The sequence below is a fragment of the Muscardinus avellanarius genome, assembly GCF_963383645.1.
Source record: "Muscardinus avellanarius genome assembly, chromosome: 10".
Lineage (NCBI taxonomy): Eukaryota > Metazoa > Chordata > Mammalia > Rodentia > Gliridae > Muscardinus > Muscardinus avellanarius.
In genome coordinates, this window is record NC_137796.1 from 96,065,924 (window position 1) to 96,083,214 (window position 17,291).

Consider the following 17,291-nt stretch of genomic DNA (forward strand, 5'->3'; position numbering starts at 1 on the left):
GCTTCCCAGGCTGGCTCTGAACTTGTGATCCTCCTGTGTCAATCTCCCAAGTACTGGGATGGCAGGTGCGCCTGGCTCCTGGTGATGACTCCTGCTGATTCCTTAGCCTGAGGAACGCCTGATACATGATACCTGCTGGAACATTCCCTTCTCCTGTACCATCTCACTTACCACCAGTAGAATTTTTTTCAGCCTCAGTGTTCCCCTGAGCCAGGGGCTGTCTATGCTCCTCTGCTGCCTGGGATGGGTCCTCATTTTACTGGGGGACCCAGCTCCCAAATCCTATCTTAGCATCTATTCTTTCAGGTTGCCTCTGGCACTAACTGTTGCCACTTTGTTTCTCTAGGAAACTGAGTTGCAAGGATTTTAACAGGGGCCTGCTTTGGGGTCCACATCTGTGGGCAGAGGGAAGGAAGCAGGACTGGGCAGAGGGAGAAGTCCTGCTGTGGAACAGCCATAGCAGGGCCACAGCAGGCAGATGGCGAGCTCTGAAGCTGGGATGGCCCTGCACTGAGGCGTAGAATGCCAGCTGCCTGCCAAGGCAGGATCTTAGGCAAGGGGCTCTTTCAGCCCGCAGCAGGGGATGGTAGATATAAGTCCCTCTGCTCTAAAAGGGATCTGGGCAGCACAGCCCAGATTCCGTGACAGTATCCCACAATGCCACCAGCCAGTGTGACCTTAGCATCAGTTCTGAAGAGATCTTTCATCCCGGGATGCAGGGGAAAACCCACGTGCTTTATTTCTGTGAATGCGTTACACTCCCTTACTGATGGAATGATGGAGGAAAAGGAAGCATTTTATGAGAGTATTCATTAGATGTCTAGAAACAGCCCTGCCAGACTGTTTGGAAGAGGAAACAGGTGACCAACCATCACAAGGAACCCCGGGCAGGAGGTTCCTGAGGTTGAAAATAGCCCTTGGTATGAGGCTTTGCCACATGGGATTTATTCGGGGAGAAATCTGCCCTGGCTTATTGTTTGGGGAGAGCCAAAGAAACAACATAATAAGCTGGGACCTACCAGGTTTACCCAAGAAATCTTGACACAGTGTGCGGCACCGGAGAGGCATTTGACTACTATGTCCAAGGGCTGACTGCTCTGGGGCAAGGTGCTTTCTGTTTCATCAGAGTGGAGATCTACCGCCTTATGTTATTTTCTCTTCCTTTTCCTGGGATTGAACCCAGGGGTTCTCTGCCACTGAGCTACAGCCTTGCTCTCCTTTACACTAAAAAAAAAAAAAGAAAAAAAAAAAAGAAAAAAAAATTAAATTGCAGAGGCTAGCTTCAAACTTGCCATCTTCCCGCTTCCACCTCCTGAGTTCCTGCGATTTTAGGTACGTGTCATGGTGCCTGGCTTACACTTTATTCTCAATGATTTATATTTTCCTAAAAAATTGCCATCTGTTTTATTAAATATAAGCTCCGAGAGAATAGAGCCCTCGTTTGTCTCTTCTACTGCCATGTCCCCAGCATCCCATAAACTGCAGAGCGGCTCCCAATGCATATTTGTAGTATGAGTGAGTGTGTGGGGGAGGAAGGGTTATTTTGGAAAACAGAAGGAAGCGTTACTCCGTGTCTTAATAGTGACTCATTGTTTTCAGGCCACCGTTGGCCTTGTCTCATCCAAAACACCCATGAAAAAGTGCAGCGGCCAAGCGGCTGGAGCTGTTGATGTGGCAACATTTAAACACACCCCGTTAGGAGCGCGGGGAGCCTGGACCCATCGCCAGGTGCTCCGCGAGCTTCCTCCGCACCCTCCGGCTCTGCTTTAGGCTTGCTCCCCCGGCCCCATCTCCACGCTCCCCACCGATGAGCGAAGAAGCCAGCGGGGCCCGGCACTCCCCCGTCCCCGACCCCGCAGAAGCGTCGTTCTCTACCCAAGCCCACACCCCGCGGGGGGCAGTACCCGCGCCACTTTTTCAGGGCCCCCGGCCTCGCGGCGCCCCCTGGCGGCCAGGCGAGGGCGGCGCCCGCGGTCTTGGCCGCTGTCCTTGGGGCCTGGCGCTGGCTGCGCCGCGCGCTGGATCCCAGGGACTCGAAATTGTTGGCAGTTAGAGGCACGCCGGCTTCGGAGGGGGGAGGTCCTCCTGAGCCCCTCCGCCTTCCCGGGGCCATGGAGAAGGCCTTCCGGAAAAGCAAGAAAGGTAGCTGGGGAGTGGGGAGAGGGTACAACCTGGGTCCCTATCACGCAGCATTCTTGGCCCGGGAGATGGCGTCCCACCATTGTTTATCGAGGTATAACATACACACAGGAAGCACCTGCTTTATACTGGTCAGCTAAAAAGTGTAGACCCACCCTGAGCCACTACCACAGTCAAGACAAGGAACTGTCCACCACTGCGCAGATTACCCTCCAGCTGCCTTTGGCCACCTATGGAAGCCGTCTGGAGGGTGGACCGGGCAGGAGGCACCAGCCCGTCTGCCCTGCCCTGCGCCTCCTGCCCGCTCCTCCCCACCAGTCTCCTTCCTATTCCCAGTAGGGTCTCCAGAGTGCCTCAGAACCCTGATACACTCTCTCTACGCCCTCCATCACGTAAACACTTCCTGCTGCTGGCCTGTTCTACTTAATTGGCATGAACCTTGTCAGGGAGCCTGAGCCGCCTTCCGGGGTGAACTCTCTCCGCCCCTGATCTTCATCCTCATAGCGCTGTCCTTTCCCTCAGAGCATCAGTCAGTGTGTTACCTGCCTTAGATCTACATAACGACTGGTAATCTGCCTCCTCCACTAGGCTGTAAGATCGGTAAGAGTGACTCACCATGTGAATGGATGGTGGTACTAAGTGCTATTGATTAAGCCCTCATGGTGTGCCAGACCGTATGCACAAGCCTTTAACAGTCTCATTTAATTCTCATAACACTTTTATAATTCCCATTTTACTGTCAAGGAAACTGAGGAATAGAGAGATTAATTACATAGCTTCCCCAGCTTTATACTCCACGCCACTGCCTTGATCAATGGCTAAAACAAGTTCCTCTCTTTCTGTTAGAAAGACAAGCCAACTTCAAAGAGGCCTCTGTCCACAACTTGAGCAAAAGGCGACAGACCAAACTCACTGTGGGCAGCCTGGGATTGGGCCTGATCGTCATCCAGCACGGGCCCTACCTCCAGATCACCCACCTCATCAAAAAGGGGGCTGCAGCCAAGGACGGGACACTCCAGCCAGGTGACTGGCTTCCCCATGTCTCCCTCCCCTCTGCCTCTCAGACTCATACATTTTCAGTGTAACCAGAATAATGCAACAATACTGGTTGAGAACTTTCTATGGGTCAGCCAACCGCTCTCACATATATAACTCTCACTATTGGATATCTAACGCATTTAATTCTTACAATAACCCTGTAGGCGTGAACTGGTAGCATCATTCCCCTTTTACAGGTGAGGAAACAGACTCAGTGATACTGAGTTCTTGTCCAGGTCACCTGCCTCTTGTAAGTAAATACAGACTCGTGGTCACTCAAAAGCTTATGCCTGTGCGTAAAGATTTTTTCTTTCATAGGTAGTATCAACCATCACTAGCATTTGGATGCATGATCTCATCTTACCCGTGAGCAACCCCAGAAGTAGATTCTGCATTCAACCATTCCATAGGCAAGGAAGCAGGTATCTAGTGACTTGTCCACAGTCATACTGAAGAGCTGAGATTCGAGCCTTTCTCAGACTCCAGAGCCCACAGGCTTGACCAGTACTGCTCTGCTTCATCATGTTTGGGAGAATGCGTTTTCTATCTGGTGTGAGGTCAGCGTGCCGTAGCCCTGGGCTGTGCCCAGGAGTGGGGAATGACAGTGTCTGGTGGAGTGGTGAGAGAGGACGCGCCTTTCAGAGGGTGGCCTCCAGCCAGGCCCAGGCTCTGCCACTTTTTAGTTCTGTGTCCTGGGGCAGAGTCACCTGACCTCCCAGACCACACTCACTTCATCTCTAAATTGGGAGAATCCCATCTTGGCCAGAGGTTGCTAGGATTTGATGAAATAAGATTTTTATGAAAGCGATTTGAAAACTCAAGTGCTCTAGAAATAGTGGTAATAACTTCTCTCCCATTACTCTGACTTAACTCTTTAGACATGTCTTTTTATTTTATTTATTTATTTTTTATTTATTTTTGCAGTATTGGGAATGGAACCCAGGGGCATTTTACCTCTGAGGTACACTCCTAGCCCTATATTTTTATTCTTTATTTTGAAACCGAGCTACACCCCCAGCCCTATTTTTTATTCTTTTTTATTTTGTTTTTTGTGTGGTACTGGGGTTCCTGGAACACCTTCTACCTCCGGGCTACACTCCCAGACCTACTTTTATACTTTTTAATTTGGAAACAGGGTCTCTTAAGCCAGTGTGTGCACATCTGGCTTCAAACCTGCGCGATCCTCCTGTCTCCGCCTCCCAAGTGCGGGGATTATAAGCGTGTGCCACCACGCCAGGCTTATTCTTTATTTTGAAGCAGGGTCTCACTGAGTTGCAAAGGGCCTCAATAAGTAGTCGAGGTTGTCCTTGAATTGCGACCTTCCTGTCTCAGCCTCCCCAGTGCTGGGATTACAAGCATGCACCACCATGCCTGGTTTACTTATGTCTTTTTAAAATAAAAAGCCAGGTGTGGTGGTGCATGCTTATAATACCAGTACTTGGGAGGCTGAGGCAGGAGGATTGCAGGTTTGATGCCAGCCTTAGAAATAGGAGTCCCTCTGCAACTTAATGAGACCCTGTTTCAAAATAAAGAATAAAAAATAGGCCTAGGGTGTAGATTGGAGGTAGAAAGCCCCTGATTCAATCCCCAGTACTACCAAAAAAAAAAAAAGAAAGAAAGAAAATGGAGCTGGGCATGGTGTAACACACCTGTAATCCCAATACTTAAGAGGCCAAGATAGGAGGATTGCAGGTTCAAGGCCAGCCTCAGCAACTCAGCAACTTAGTGAGACCGTGTTTCAAAATAAAAATCAGAAGTCAGGCATGGTGGTGCACACTTGTAATCCCAGCATTTGGGAGGCTCAGACAGGAGGGTCACAGTTTACGGCCAGCCTCAGCTACTTAGTAAGGCCCTGTGCAACTCAGTGCAACTCAGTGAGACCCTGTTTCAAAATAAAGAATAAAAACTAGGGCTGGAGGTGTAGCTTGGAGGTAGAATGCTCCTGGGTTCCACTCCCAGTACTGAAATAAATAAATAAATAAATAAATTTAGGAAAAGCACCGGTTGTGGTGGCGCACGCTTGTAATCCCTACACTTGGGAGGTGAAGACAGGAGTATCGTGCAGGTTCGAAGCTAGCTGTGCTGGCTTAAGAGACCCTGTTTCCAAATAAAAATATAAAATAGGTCTGGGAGTGTGGCCCAGAGGTAGAAGGGCTTCCAGGAATCCCAGTACCACCACCACCATCACCACACACACACACACACACACACACACACACACACACACAAAAAAAAAATTAGAAAAGGCCAGGGGTATAGGTTGGAGGTAGTTCTGTCTCTTGCATTCAATCCCCAGTACCAATAAATAAATAAATAAATAAATAAATAAATAAATAAGATTGCGATATAGGAATTCCAGCAATCCTGGTTACCTAATAGAATCACCTCAGCCCTAACTTCCCAGAGGTTCTGTTGTGGGGTTGGGACAGGGCAGTTCTTCATGTTTCAAGTTTATAAGCTCCTCAGATGATTCTTATTTGCAGCTAGGGTTTGAAACAACAAGAAAGTGGATAAATGATGCTATTCAAAAAAGTTTCCCTTAGCCGGGCGTTGTGGCGCACGCTTGTAATCCCAGCATTTGGGAGGCTGAGACTGGAGGATCGCGGTTTGAGGAAAGCCTCAGCTGCTTAGTGAGACCCTTTGCAACTCAGTGAGACCTGGTTTCAAGATAAAGAATAAAAAAAAAAAAATAGGGCAGGAGGTGTAGCTAAGAGGACCAATGCCTCTGGGTTCCATCCCCAGACCCGCCCCCCCAAAAAAAAATGTCAAATCATTTTCTCCATGTATCACTACTTGGTGCTGGGGAACAAACTTCCATTAGGGTTCTGGGCTTTCCAGACCGTGTTAGCTTCCTATCACTGTGACAGATACCTGGGAAAAGAACTTATGGGGAGGCAAGGTCTCTTTGGGCTCACGATTTCAGAGGTTTCAGTCCATAGCCGGTTGGCTGTTGCTTTGGAGCTGTGGTGAGGTAGCACATCATGGTGGGAGAGAGCGTGGTGGAGGAAACTGCTGGTCTCATGGCAACTGGGAGGCAAAAAGAGAGAGAGGGAGCCAGGAAGGGCAGGGCCCCACATTCTTTCAAGGGCACCCCCCCTCCCCCGATGACCTAACCTCCTCCTAATAGGCCCCACCTCCTAAGGGTTCCGCCCCTTCCCAATAGCACTGCAGGCTAGGGATCCAGCCTTCAACACATGGGCCTTTGGAGGACACTTATCCAAACCATATTACACACCAAAGAACTCCAGGACAGGTTCCTTGGGCTTTTCTGCTTTTCTCCACAGCTCCTCTGGAGTCTCGTGACAGGTGTTGGTTGATAACCAGGTGCACACTCCAGTAGGGCAAGTATGCACTAGTCTGTGCCTGTGACACAGAATCTCACAGTGAAGCTAGTTAGTGGGCCATCTGAGGTCTGAGATGGTCTTGAATCCATTTTTTTTAAATCCAGGGCTTACCTACAGTCCTGGAATATTTATGATATGTGTGCTTAATAAATGAACAGTAAGTGAGTATTTGTCCCAGGTCTTGTACGGCATACTTTCACATCTGTTATTTAACTTCCTGATTGCACCACTCGTGGAATGTAGACAATGAAATGTTAAGACTTAGTGAGATAAAGTAATTTGTTCAAGATACACAGCTAAGTCTGGTCAGAACTGAGATTTGGAACCATGTCTGCCTAGAAAGCCTGTATCTTTCTAGGCAACTGCCTAATAATTAGGTGTGAGTTTCCAATACAGAGGGACTCCAGGGCCTCATGTATTTTCATGACAAGTCAGCCATTTCTCTTTAATACCTGGGTTTCAGAATCTCCATAATTCGGTCACTTTTGATGATCATGAGGTTCTGGGAGGCAATAATTATAGAAACTTGGTATTTCTTTGACACCATTACCTCCCAGCCCCATCATTTCTCACCCATGTGTTTTAATGTTCTCGCTTTTGGTGTTTCATGAGAGTTCATCTCAATTCCTTAGTTTACTGCCAGTTTATTCTGGCTAAGCTTTAGATTATTCTTAGGCAATATGGCTTAAGTAGACTCTGATATCCAGAAGTTTTGAGACATTAATCTAGCTGACTGTAGAATCCAGCCCAGGCATGGACCTCCATCAGGCTTCTTCAGTCAGCATTGCTTGAACCCAGCTGTGTGCAGGCACCCTGCTAGGCACAGTGGTGCAGTGGGGAGCAAAACAGATGTGCTCTCTAACTGGATGGAACTTAAAACAACTTACGGCCCCATTGTGAGGCACAGAGAAAAAAAACACCTATGTTTTAGTAGTGGCATGGCTGTTGCAAAGTTGATCCAATATAGGTGATGAAGACAAAGTTTATATAATGTTATTCTATAGCCCATTACAACAAAAAAAGATGCTGTTCATATATATACCAAACTGGCATCTCTCTATGAAGGGCAGTGTTAATACATATTGCCGGAATAATTCCCATTCATACACTGGCACTTTTGGTTCACAGCCAGAATGGTCAGGGAATTAAGCTATTTATATTTTGCTCTCTTGATAAAAAGTCGCCCTTTTACAACATAATTAAGCAGAGTGCCAAGCCATAGCTTTCAGCTATAAACACTCCTTTTAACATTAGACAAGTAAGCTCATCCAGAGAGGGTTTATTTTGCCATTGTAATTAACCTCAGTAGGATGAGCAGCTGTTTCACACTGCGCAGCCTGCAGGTAGTTGGGAAACCTTTTTTTTTTTCTTTTTCCTTTTTCTTTTTCTCTTTTCTGATGTTAGCTTCAGATATGTAATTGATTTTTTATCCCCAGCTACTTTTTAAGATCAAAGCAAAAGGTTTTCTCCAGCCTAAGTACTCATTTTCCTAAAATACTAGACACGTGTTTCTGATAGGATCTAGCACTGTGAAATCTTGTCGTTGGAGGCTTCTTTGGGAATCAGTGTAATTCCTGATTTTGCCAACTGGAGTTCTAGTATCAGAGAAGGTGTTTCTTTTTTACCTTTTCTGTCTCTGAGGCTGGGCTCCAGCTGTCTTGGAATGAGGGTTCTTAGAGTTGGGGGTTCTTAGCTTCCCATGCACATCCTTTATAACTTCAGCCAGGCAAAGCCCCCATGACTGTTGGCAGACGTCAGTTCTAATAAGCTCTGAGGACTAAGATGTTACCTAATGTGAGTTTGTCTTTAAAAGGCAATTCTTTTATATTCCTTCCTCAAAGTTTTTGGCAAATTCAAGTAGCATTCAAGGGTTCTTCACTGCAAGCAACAGGAAACAGTTTTATATGTCACTGAATTTAGGACACCAAGTCTGACAGAATTCCAGACAAGCTGGAGAACCAGTCTTGGGAAATGGGGAGAGAACAAAGGGGGCAGTACAGCACTACTCCTGGGAAACGAGTGCTCCTGGCTCACCACCCAGGTGGGACTGCCTGGTGGCTGCACCTTGTTTACAGGTCCATGTCCTCCTTGCTGGGGTTGGAAAAGTGCAGGAGGGTGGCGCAAGTGAGTAATTTGGCCTTTGGCTTTTCCTTTCTGGAGGTCCAGGGATTTGTTGCTAAGATGTAGTCTTCTGCCCCCTACCGGGAGCTCAGAGCTCTGTGGTTGACTGTCCTGCTTCCCTCCCTTTCCAGCATCGCCTTGAGTAGGGGACCCCACTGTCAAATTCCTTTGAACCAACATATTCTCAGCATACATATTTCAGCACAGAACAGGCTGCCCAATGTTTCATACAGTATTATTTGCCCAACTAATTCTGCATGGGGCAGAAAATTAAGACTTTTTTTTTTTTTTTTGCGGTACTGAGGATGGAACTCAGAGGCATTCTACTTCTGAGAGACACCACCAGCCCTGGTTTTTATTCTCTATTTTGAAACAGGGTCTCAGCCGGGCATGGTGGCATATGCTTGTAATCCCCGTGCTTGGGAGGCAGAGACAGGAGGATCGTGCAGGTTCGAAGCCAGCCTCACTGGCTTAAGAGACCCTGTTTCCAAATAAAATTTGTAGCCCAGAGGTAGAAGGGTTCCATCCCCAGTACCACAACCAAAAAAAAAAAAAAAAAAAACAAAAAAACAGTGTCTCAATGAGTTACAAGGGCCTCACTAAGTCGCTGAGGCTGACTTCGAACCTGTGCAATCCTCCTGTCTCAGCCTCCTGAATGTTGGGATTACAGGTGCCTGGCAAAAGGCTTGATGTTTAATATAGCCTTTTTTTCTGTGGAGGGCAATGGAAAATGCCAGGCAGGTGTAATAGGAAATAGGTCATTTATCACTTAGGGTAAGTGATCATTTCTTTACTAGTAATGGCCATTCATTTTATTTGAAACAAATATTTTGAGAATCCTAAAAGGTTGTTGAGACTATAAATGGTTTCTGGCTTCTGTTACACCAAGAACTTCATAAATGTCTCAGAAACATGGTATAATATCCTCTTATGTTGCTATTTTTTCAGTTCCCAAATGGTTGTTTTATCAGATTGTTTGAACATTAAATTTATCCTCATTTGCAATCCAAAATAGTTACCTGAATCTTATCCTGCTATTAAGAAACATCTTGCAAGCATTCTTCATTGTGCAAAGGACACTCATGTCAAAGAGATGAATGTTTTTAATAAATAAAGACTGGAGCCTGGTTTTGGTACTAAATGAACCAACAATATGAACCCATACAATGAAATCCCTTGCAATAAAGCCAGAAATCAATATGGCCCTTTCAACCCATTATCTTAATTTTACTGATTATATTTTTCCTCCTTCAGGTGATGTTCTGATTAGTGTTGGCTATGCCAATGTGTTAGGATATACTCTTCGAGAATTTCTAAAGCTTTTGCAACATATCACTGTAGGAACAGTGCTACAAATCAAGGTTTACCGAGATTTTATTGACATACCCAAAGAATGGCAAGAAATATATGACTTAATCCCCGAGACCAAATTCCCAGAAACATGGTAAGTAGCTTATTTTAGGAGCTCTGTTAGCAATACAGAACTCCAGGGCCTGTGAAACACAGGGTACTGATTTAATATGAGATTTATTGAATGGTAGGGAGGGATTGATGACACTGCTGGAATAATTTAAGTGACCATCTGCAGGACCTCGTATGAGGCAGCATGATAAACACATCTCATAAAAATAAAAATAAAAAAACCAGCCAGCCATGGTGGCACATACCTGTGATCCCAATACTTGGGAGGCTGAGACAAGATCACAGGTTTGTGGCCAGCCTCACCAATCTTATGAAGCCCTTAGTGAGACTGTTTCCGAATAAAACATAAAATAGGTTAATGTGTGTGTGTGTGTGTGGGGGGGGGTGTAGTTCAGAGAGAGAATGCCCTGGGTTCAGTTTCCAATAAAACACACACACAAAAACAAAAACAACCAAACCCACTGCAGTCACTGATGGGAAGGAACTCCATCCCTGAACCTACCTGTACCTTGCCCCTCTCTGCAGTTAGCCCTTAAGACACGCGCCAGGGTCCTGTTTCCCCTGTCTTGCATCGTCAGCTTCTTTCTCTCCACCAATGCAAACCTCCCACCCCTTGCCCTCTTCCTGTCCCCCTCCAATGGTTGTTGAAAGGGCTGCAGCGGGTTTCCTTAGGAGATCCACTTCCTAGGAACTCCTCCGTCCACTCCCATCTTAAAAGCAATGAACACTTGCTCACTATTTTGTGGCCACTGCAACTAGGACTTTAAGCATCCGTTCAACACCCCCCCTCAGATAAGGAAGCTAAGGCCCTGGGCAGTGCGCGTAAGCTTGGCTAATCGGCACAGGCCTGTCTCTAGAGCAGCATGTCAGCGAGACCTTTCTGCAGTGTAGAAATGTCTACATCTGAGTTGTCCCCTATGCCAGCCACTACCCACATGTGGCTATTGAGCACTTAAAGGTGGGGACTGTGACTAAGGAATTTTAAATTTAAGTCAAATTTATCCAGCTATACTTTGCTGGTAGCCCTGTATTAAGAAATGTAATGCTATAGCCTCAACCATTTGCTTATCGAAATGCTATGTTCCAAGCATTTTCATTACACAGACTAGCAAAGATAAATTCAACTAAAGTGTGAGGCGAAACCTCATAAACATAAGGAATAATACCCCTCCCAAGTACATTCTGAATACCTTTAAAAAAATTTTTGTTTAAACTGGGGATTGAACCCAGGGGTAATCTACCTCAGACTTACATTCCCAACCCTTCTTCTTCTTCTTCTTTTTTTTTTTGGTAGTACTGGGGATGGAACCCAGGGGACTTCTACCTCTGGGCTACAGTCCCAGACTTATATTTATTTATATTTTTTTGTGGTACTGGGGATGGAACCCAGGGGCCTTTTATCTCCGGGCTACACCTCCAGACCTATTTTATATTTTATTTGGAAACAGGGTCTCACTGAGTTACTGAGAGCCTAGCTAAGCTGACGAGGTTGGCTTTGAACCTGTGTGATCCTCCTGTCTCAGCCTCCCAAGTACTGGGATTATAGGCATGCACCATGGCACCTGGCTTTAAATCTCTTTCTTTTCTCAGTATTGGGGATGAAACCCAGGGGCATTCTACCTCCAAGCTGTACCCCAAGCCTTATTTTTTATTCTTTTTTTTGGCAGGTCTGGGGATAGAACCCAGGGGCATTGAACTTATGAGCTACACCCCCTGCCCTATTATTCTTTATTTTGAAACAGGGTCTCACCAAGTAGCTGAGGCTGTCTGTGAACCATAATCCTCTGGTCTCAGCCTCCTGAATGCTGGGATTACCAGCGTGCGCCACTACACCCAGCTTTTATTCTTTATTTTGAAACGGTCTCACTGAGTTGCAAAGGGCCTAAGTAGCTGAGACTGTCCACGAACCATTATCCTTCTGTGTCAGCCTCCCAAATGCTAGGATTACAGCTCTTGAATCTCTTTCTTAATTGAGCAAAGTACTTATAAGTAAGCTGTTGCAGGAAACTTGATCCCCAGAGATAAGAGACGTGGCTAGAGATAGGAAAGCTGTTACTTTATTCACTAGTGAAGGCTGAGTAAGCAAAGCTTCGGGTCTGAGCCCCAAACTCAGAACGTGCACGTTCTTTTATACATTTGGTTTCCTAGTTCTAAAGGGGCAGGGTAAGTGTGAGGCTCGTTTTTCCTAGTCTAAGCATGATGCGGAAGCAGAGGAGCCATTAATTAGCATATTGCTTTTCTTTCCATCAGTCCTGTTCTTATCTTGTAGGCTGTCTAGGGAGACACAGCTTTGTTTATATCCAAGAGAGCCTGTGCAGAAGATTCAGTTTAAAGGACAAAGCTGTGTTCCTGCCTCAAAGGGATTTAATTACTTACATGCAAGGTGCCAGGGAAGGGACAGAAGGGTAAGGAAAGGCTTCTTTCACAGTCAGTGTGGCCTTTTCCAGGAGCAGACGGCACTTGTGTGTCCACTGGAGAGAACAGTCCATATAATGTGCTGTTAGGCCTAGTGGTATTGAAATGACTTCCAGCCAACCCTAACCTCTGCTGACTGTGGTCTATTATGCTATTTTTTTTTTTTTTTTTTTGAGGTACTGGGGATAGAACCTAGGGCCAATCTACCTCCGAGCCACACCCCCACCCCTATTTTTTCTTTATTTGAACCCTGATCCTCCTGTGTCAGCCCCCCAAATGCTAGGATTAAAGTATGCGCCATCATGCCTGGCTTCTAATGCTAATTTAACAGTAGTCCAGCCCTGCTACCTGTCTTTTGTGGTTGCCTAATACAGAGTTCCCAAGGCTAGCTCTTACAATCCGAGTAAAAGTAACTTGGATGTTTTTCTCTCCTTCAAATTGTTTTAGTTCTGATATTTGAGTAATATGTCCTTAAATCAAGGATAAAGAAAATCATACCATTTAAGGCTCTTAGTAGAAACGACTCAGTACTAATTATGTATTACTAGAAGAGATAAATGTTAGGAAAAAGCTCCTTAAATTTTTGGAATTAAAAATAAACAACAGCAACAACAACAAAAAACCCAAACCAGAAAGACCAGCAGGAGTACTGAGTGATAATGGGAGCAAATCTGACAGGTTTGGGGATGAGGAGGAGGTCTGTTTTGTCTTAACAGGACAGATGTGCCAGGGGACTGTCATTACACAGATCCAGTTTTGGAACTGCTGGGCAACATCACCAGGGTGGGGCAGAGTGGGTGATGGATAGTGTTTTTCTGTAAAGAGAGCAAGCACAAGCTGGGCGTGGTGGCGCACACTTGTAATCCCAGCATTCAGGAGGCTGAGACAGGAGGATCGCAGGTTTGTGGACAGCCTCAGCTACTTAGTGAGGCCCTTTGCAACTTAGTGAGATCCGGTTTCAAAATAAAGAATAAAATATAGGGCTGGGGGTGTAGCTTGGAGGTCGAATGCCCCTGAATTCCATCCCCAGTACCGAAATAAAAAAGAACAACAAAGCAAGCCCAAGTACTGTAGGCATCATAGAAGTCCAAGGGCTTATAGTTGCTAGCCAGCAACCATTATCCAAGCTCCAATCATCAAGTCTTTCAAAGAAAAAAACAAAAACAAAAAACCCTGAAAGCTTTTGGATAGCAAGAGAGGTGAAATAGTGAATGACCACAGACATATGGATAGGAGGGGGTGCTCTACCGATACACATCTGAAAACCCAACAGGAGGCAGAGAAGGATGTTCTGTGTAGTAGTGTCAGGAGAAAAAGACTTCAAGTCTTACTAATGATTTGCATGTTGGAGATGCTGAGGCTATTTCCTGACTCTCCTGGCAATCAGTGATCTTTTCTGTTATTGCCATATGACCCATGAGGAGAGTTCTCAGGAGATGGCCAGGTTGAATTTGTCACTCTCAGTGAAGTGAAATGAACCCATCCTTTAAGGCCTTCGAATATTCTGGCCAGTAGTTGGGCTTTTAAAGAAGTGTGAAATAAGCCTACCATGGTGGTACACACCTGTAATCCCAGTACTTGGGAGCCTTAGACAGGAGGATCGCACGTTTGCAGCCAGCCTCAGCTACTTAGTGAGGCCCTCTACAACTTGGTGAAACCCTGATTCAAAATAAAGAATAAAACAAAATAAGGCTGAGGGTTTAGCTCGGAGGTAGAATGCTCCTGGGTTCAACCCCCAGTTTTGAAAATAAAAAAATTCCATTTCATTCATTCAGTGTTCTTCCCATTTCAGTACACCAAAGAAAACTGAGCAGGCAAAAGAAGAATCTTTAACAAGCAGTGATGACAATGAAGATATAGTTTTAGATAAAAGACTTCAATACTATAGATATCCGCGGTCAACTGGGCATCACCCTGCAATGAGACCAGTATCTATCTCCCGAGAATGGCATGGCTATAAAAAGAAGAACCATACTATAAGAATTGGAAAAGACATTAAGAAAGAAGCAAGAGCCCCATCGCCTTACTGGACAATGGTGAAGCGAGACAAGGAAAGCAGCTCCTCCTCCTCCTCCTCCTCCTCCTCCTCCTCCTCGGCCTCCTCGACCTCAGATGCACTTTGGCTGGAGGCCTGTGCCCAGGATGAGAAGGGCCAAGGTCAACCAGTATCAAAGCTTGGCTAGGCAGTGCTTTGCAGAGCGGTGCCCATACAAGCACTTATCTTTAAAACACTCATTTTTTGTGCCTATGTATAGGTTTGTAGGAATTCTTACAGAAGTATATTCAGACTTATCAAATTTCTTCCATGATTGTGTAGAAAAGCCCTTACAGACTTTCTTCAATGTGAAAAAGACTTCCTTGGGTCTCACAGGCTTCCCAAGTCTTGTTCTCAAAATAGCAAATGATTTAGGTCATCAAGACCCTCCTTTCTGAGACTTCCCCAACTTTTAGAAACTGCAGTAAAGGAAGCCAATATGAGAATGCCTGGAACAGAGTAGAAAACTTCACTTTTTAAGGTAAACACCACATTTTTCTTTAGATATTTTATGTTCTATGGGTGGTTGTTCACATTAGCACTCCTCCCTCCTTTATAGCCCTTTGAATATGGGGCTGTCATTATTTGAAAGAAACAGACTGACACAGATGAGGGGGGAAATAGAGAAAAAATTGTTACAGCAAAGGCAAGTCACATATTAAGTGAAGTAATAGGTAGGTATACAGGGTATGTTCATGTTTTTCAGAAATGATTTCACTGCAAAAAAGGGGGTTAAAAATCAGAGCTTTAAAACTGATGTGACCCCAAATGACAAATTTTAAGCTTGTTTCTATGTTAAAAAACCACAATTAATAATCTGGAAAATTTTACCCAAATAGCTCTTAATTCTAATAGTTTCTGATGTTTCTTAGGTAATAATAGTCAACGACTAGATTTCTATCTCCTTTAAAGCATCTAAAGCAAAGATCTCGGCACATAATAAATACTGTAAACTAGGAAAAATGCAAGAAAAACATTTACGTAGAATGTTTTATTGACTCTAGGTCAGCTGGGAATAATTACCTGCATTTATACTTTAAGTTATTTTTTACCTTGTTGAGAAAAAAAGGTAAATTATTAGACACTTTCTAACGTTCATGTGTTTGTTTTGCTCTGGGTTGAAAAAATGTCCAGCTCGCTCCTTTGCAAAACATTCTTTGGTGTTACAACTCATCGACAAAAGGTGTATGCCCCAAATTTCCACTTGCTGACATTGACTTCTGACTGGAAACAAACTTCTTTGCAGCCTTTAAATAGACAAACAAAGGACAGAAAGTTAAGACAGAAGATGTATCATCAAGTAGATTAACTGATTTATTTTGTTATTTCAAGAGTTTATGGGTAGGACATTCTAGGCTAGAAACTCTAAAAGAGCCCCTTATGAAAATTTATTAGGAGTTGGCTAGTGTTTTATTTTGTGACAACGTGGGAGGGAATGCTCAGCTGTTCTTTTTTTTTCTTTTTTCTTTGTACTGGGGACTGAACCCAGAGGTATTCTATCTCTGAGCTATACCGCCAGCCCTATTTCATTTTTCTTATTTTGGGATACAATCTCGCTAAGTTGCTGAGGCTGGCCTTGAACCTCCGATCCTGTTTCAGCCTCCCAAGTCCTGGGATGACAGACATGCACCACCACTATGGCCATCTCATCATATATGTGACCGACAGAACAAAAGCTGTGCTCCAGATAAGAAGGTGGCTGCTGAGAATGGGATGAGTAAAACCTCACTGACACGCAAATAGGACAGAGTGGTTTCAGGCAGGGCTGTAGGCAAATGGTCTGGGTTAATAAAAATATACTGATATTATTTATTTATTTATTTAATTTTTGTGGTAGTGGGGATTAAACCTAGGGGTACTTTATGTCTGAGGTATACCCCCCAGCCCAATTCTATTGTTTGTTTATTTATTTTTGGGTCTGGGGAGGAACCCAGGGGCATTCAACCTCCAAGCTACACCCCCTGCCCTATTTTTTTATTCTTTATTTTGAAACAGGGTCTCACTAAGTTGTGGAGGGCCTCACTAAGCTGAGGCTGTCTGCAAACCGTGATCCTCCAGTCTCAGCTTCCCAAATGCTGGGATTACAAGCGTGTGCCACCATTCCTGGCTTACTGTTTATTTTGAAACAGGGTTTCACTAGGTTGAGGAAGGTCTAAGTTGTGACGCTAGCTGCAAAGCTATGATCCTCTTGTCTCAGCCTCCCAAGTACTGGGATTAGAGGTGTGCTCTAGCTCTGATTATTATTATTATTATTTGTGTGTGTGGTACTGGGGATGGAACCCAGGGGTATTCAATCTCCGAGCTACACCCCCTGCCCTATTTTTTCTTCTTTATTTTGAAACAAGGTCTCATTAAGTTATAGAAAGCCTCACTAAGTAGCTAAGGCTGTATGCGAACCGTGATCCTCTGGTCTCAGCCTCCCAAATGCTGAGATTACAAGTGTGTGCCACCATGCCTGGCTGAGGAACTGGCATTTTTAATGCGAAAAGGACTGGAAAACCCCAGTAACTTTATATTTATTAACATGCTTATTAGGCATAGTAGGAAAAAAAGAAGTCTGAGCCAGGCGACATGAGAAGGAGGATTGTGGGTTTAAGAACAGCCTCAGCTAATGAGACCATATCAAAATCAAAAATAAGAAATGGAACTGGAGTATTGTTCAGAGGTAGACTGCCTCTGGGTTCAATCCCTACTACAAAAAACGTATGAGACTTGATCTTGTAGGGAACAATAATATATGTGGAGGAAAAAATAAAAGGCAAAGCAGAAGAATGTTT

At 44.8% G+C, this 17,291-nt stretch overlaps 2 protein-coding genes across 2 annotated transcripts in view; one reads left to right on the forward strand and one right to left on the reverse strand.

Moving 5' to 3' along the window:
• Nucleotides 1-2,111: 2,111 nt before the first annotated feature.
• On the forward strand, nt 2,112-14,662 carry PDZD9 (PDZ domain containing 9; the record flags this gene model as incomplete). Its single annotated transcript, XM_080703929.1, has 4 exons — nt 2,112-2,142; nt 2,986-3,162; nt 9,897-10,086; nt 14,272-14,662. The coding sequence occupies 4 exons, from the start codon at nt 2,112-2,114 to the stop codon at nt 14,660-14,662; spliced, it is 789 nt and encodes a 262-aa protein (XP_080560055.1).
• Nucleotides 14,663-15,677: 1,015 nt separating this feature from the next.
• The window catches only part of UQCRC2 (ubiquinol-cytochrome c reductase core protein 2), a gene marked incomplete at both ends in the record, with an annotated part of 29,336 nt that continues 27,722 nt past the window's right edge, over nt 15,678-17,291 (reverse strand). Inside the window, one exon of the mRNA XM_080704462.1 lies at nt 15,678-15,761. Within this exon, the coding sequence (XP_080560588.1) occupies nt 15,678-15,761 (84 nt within the window). The remainder of the gene's footprint in view (nt 15,762-17,291) is intronic.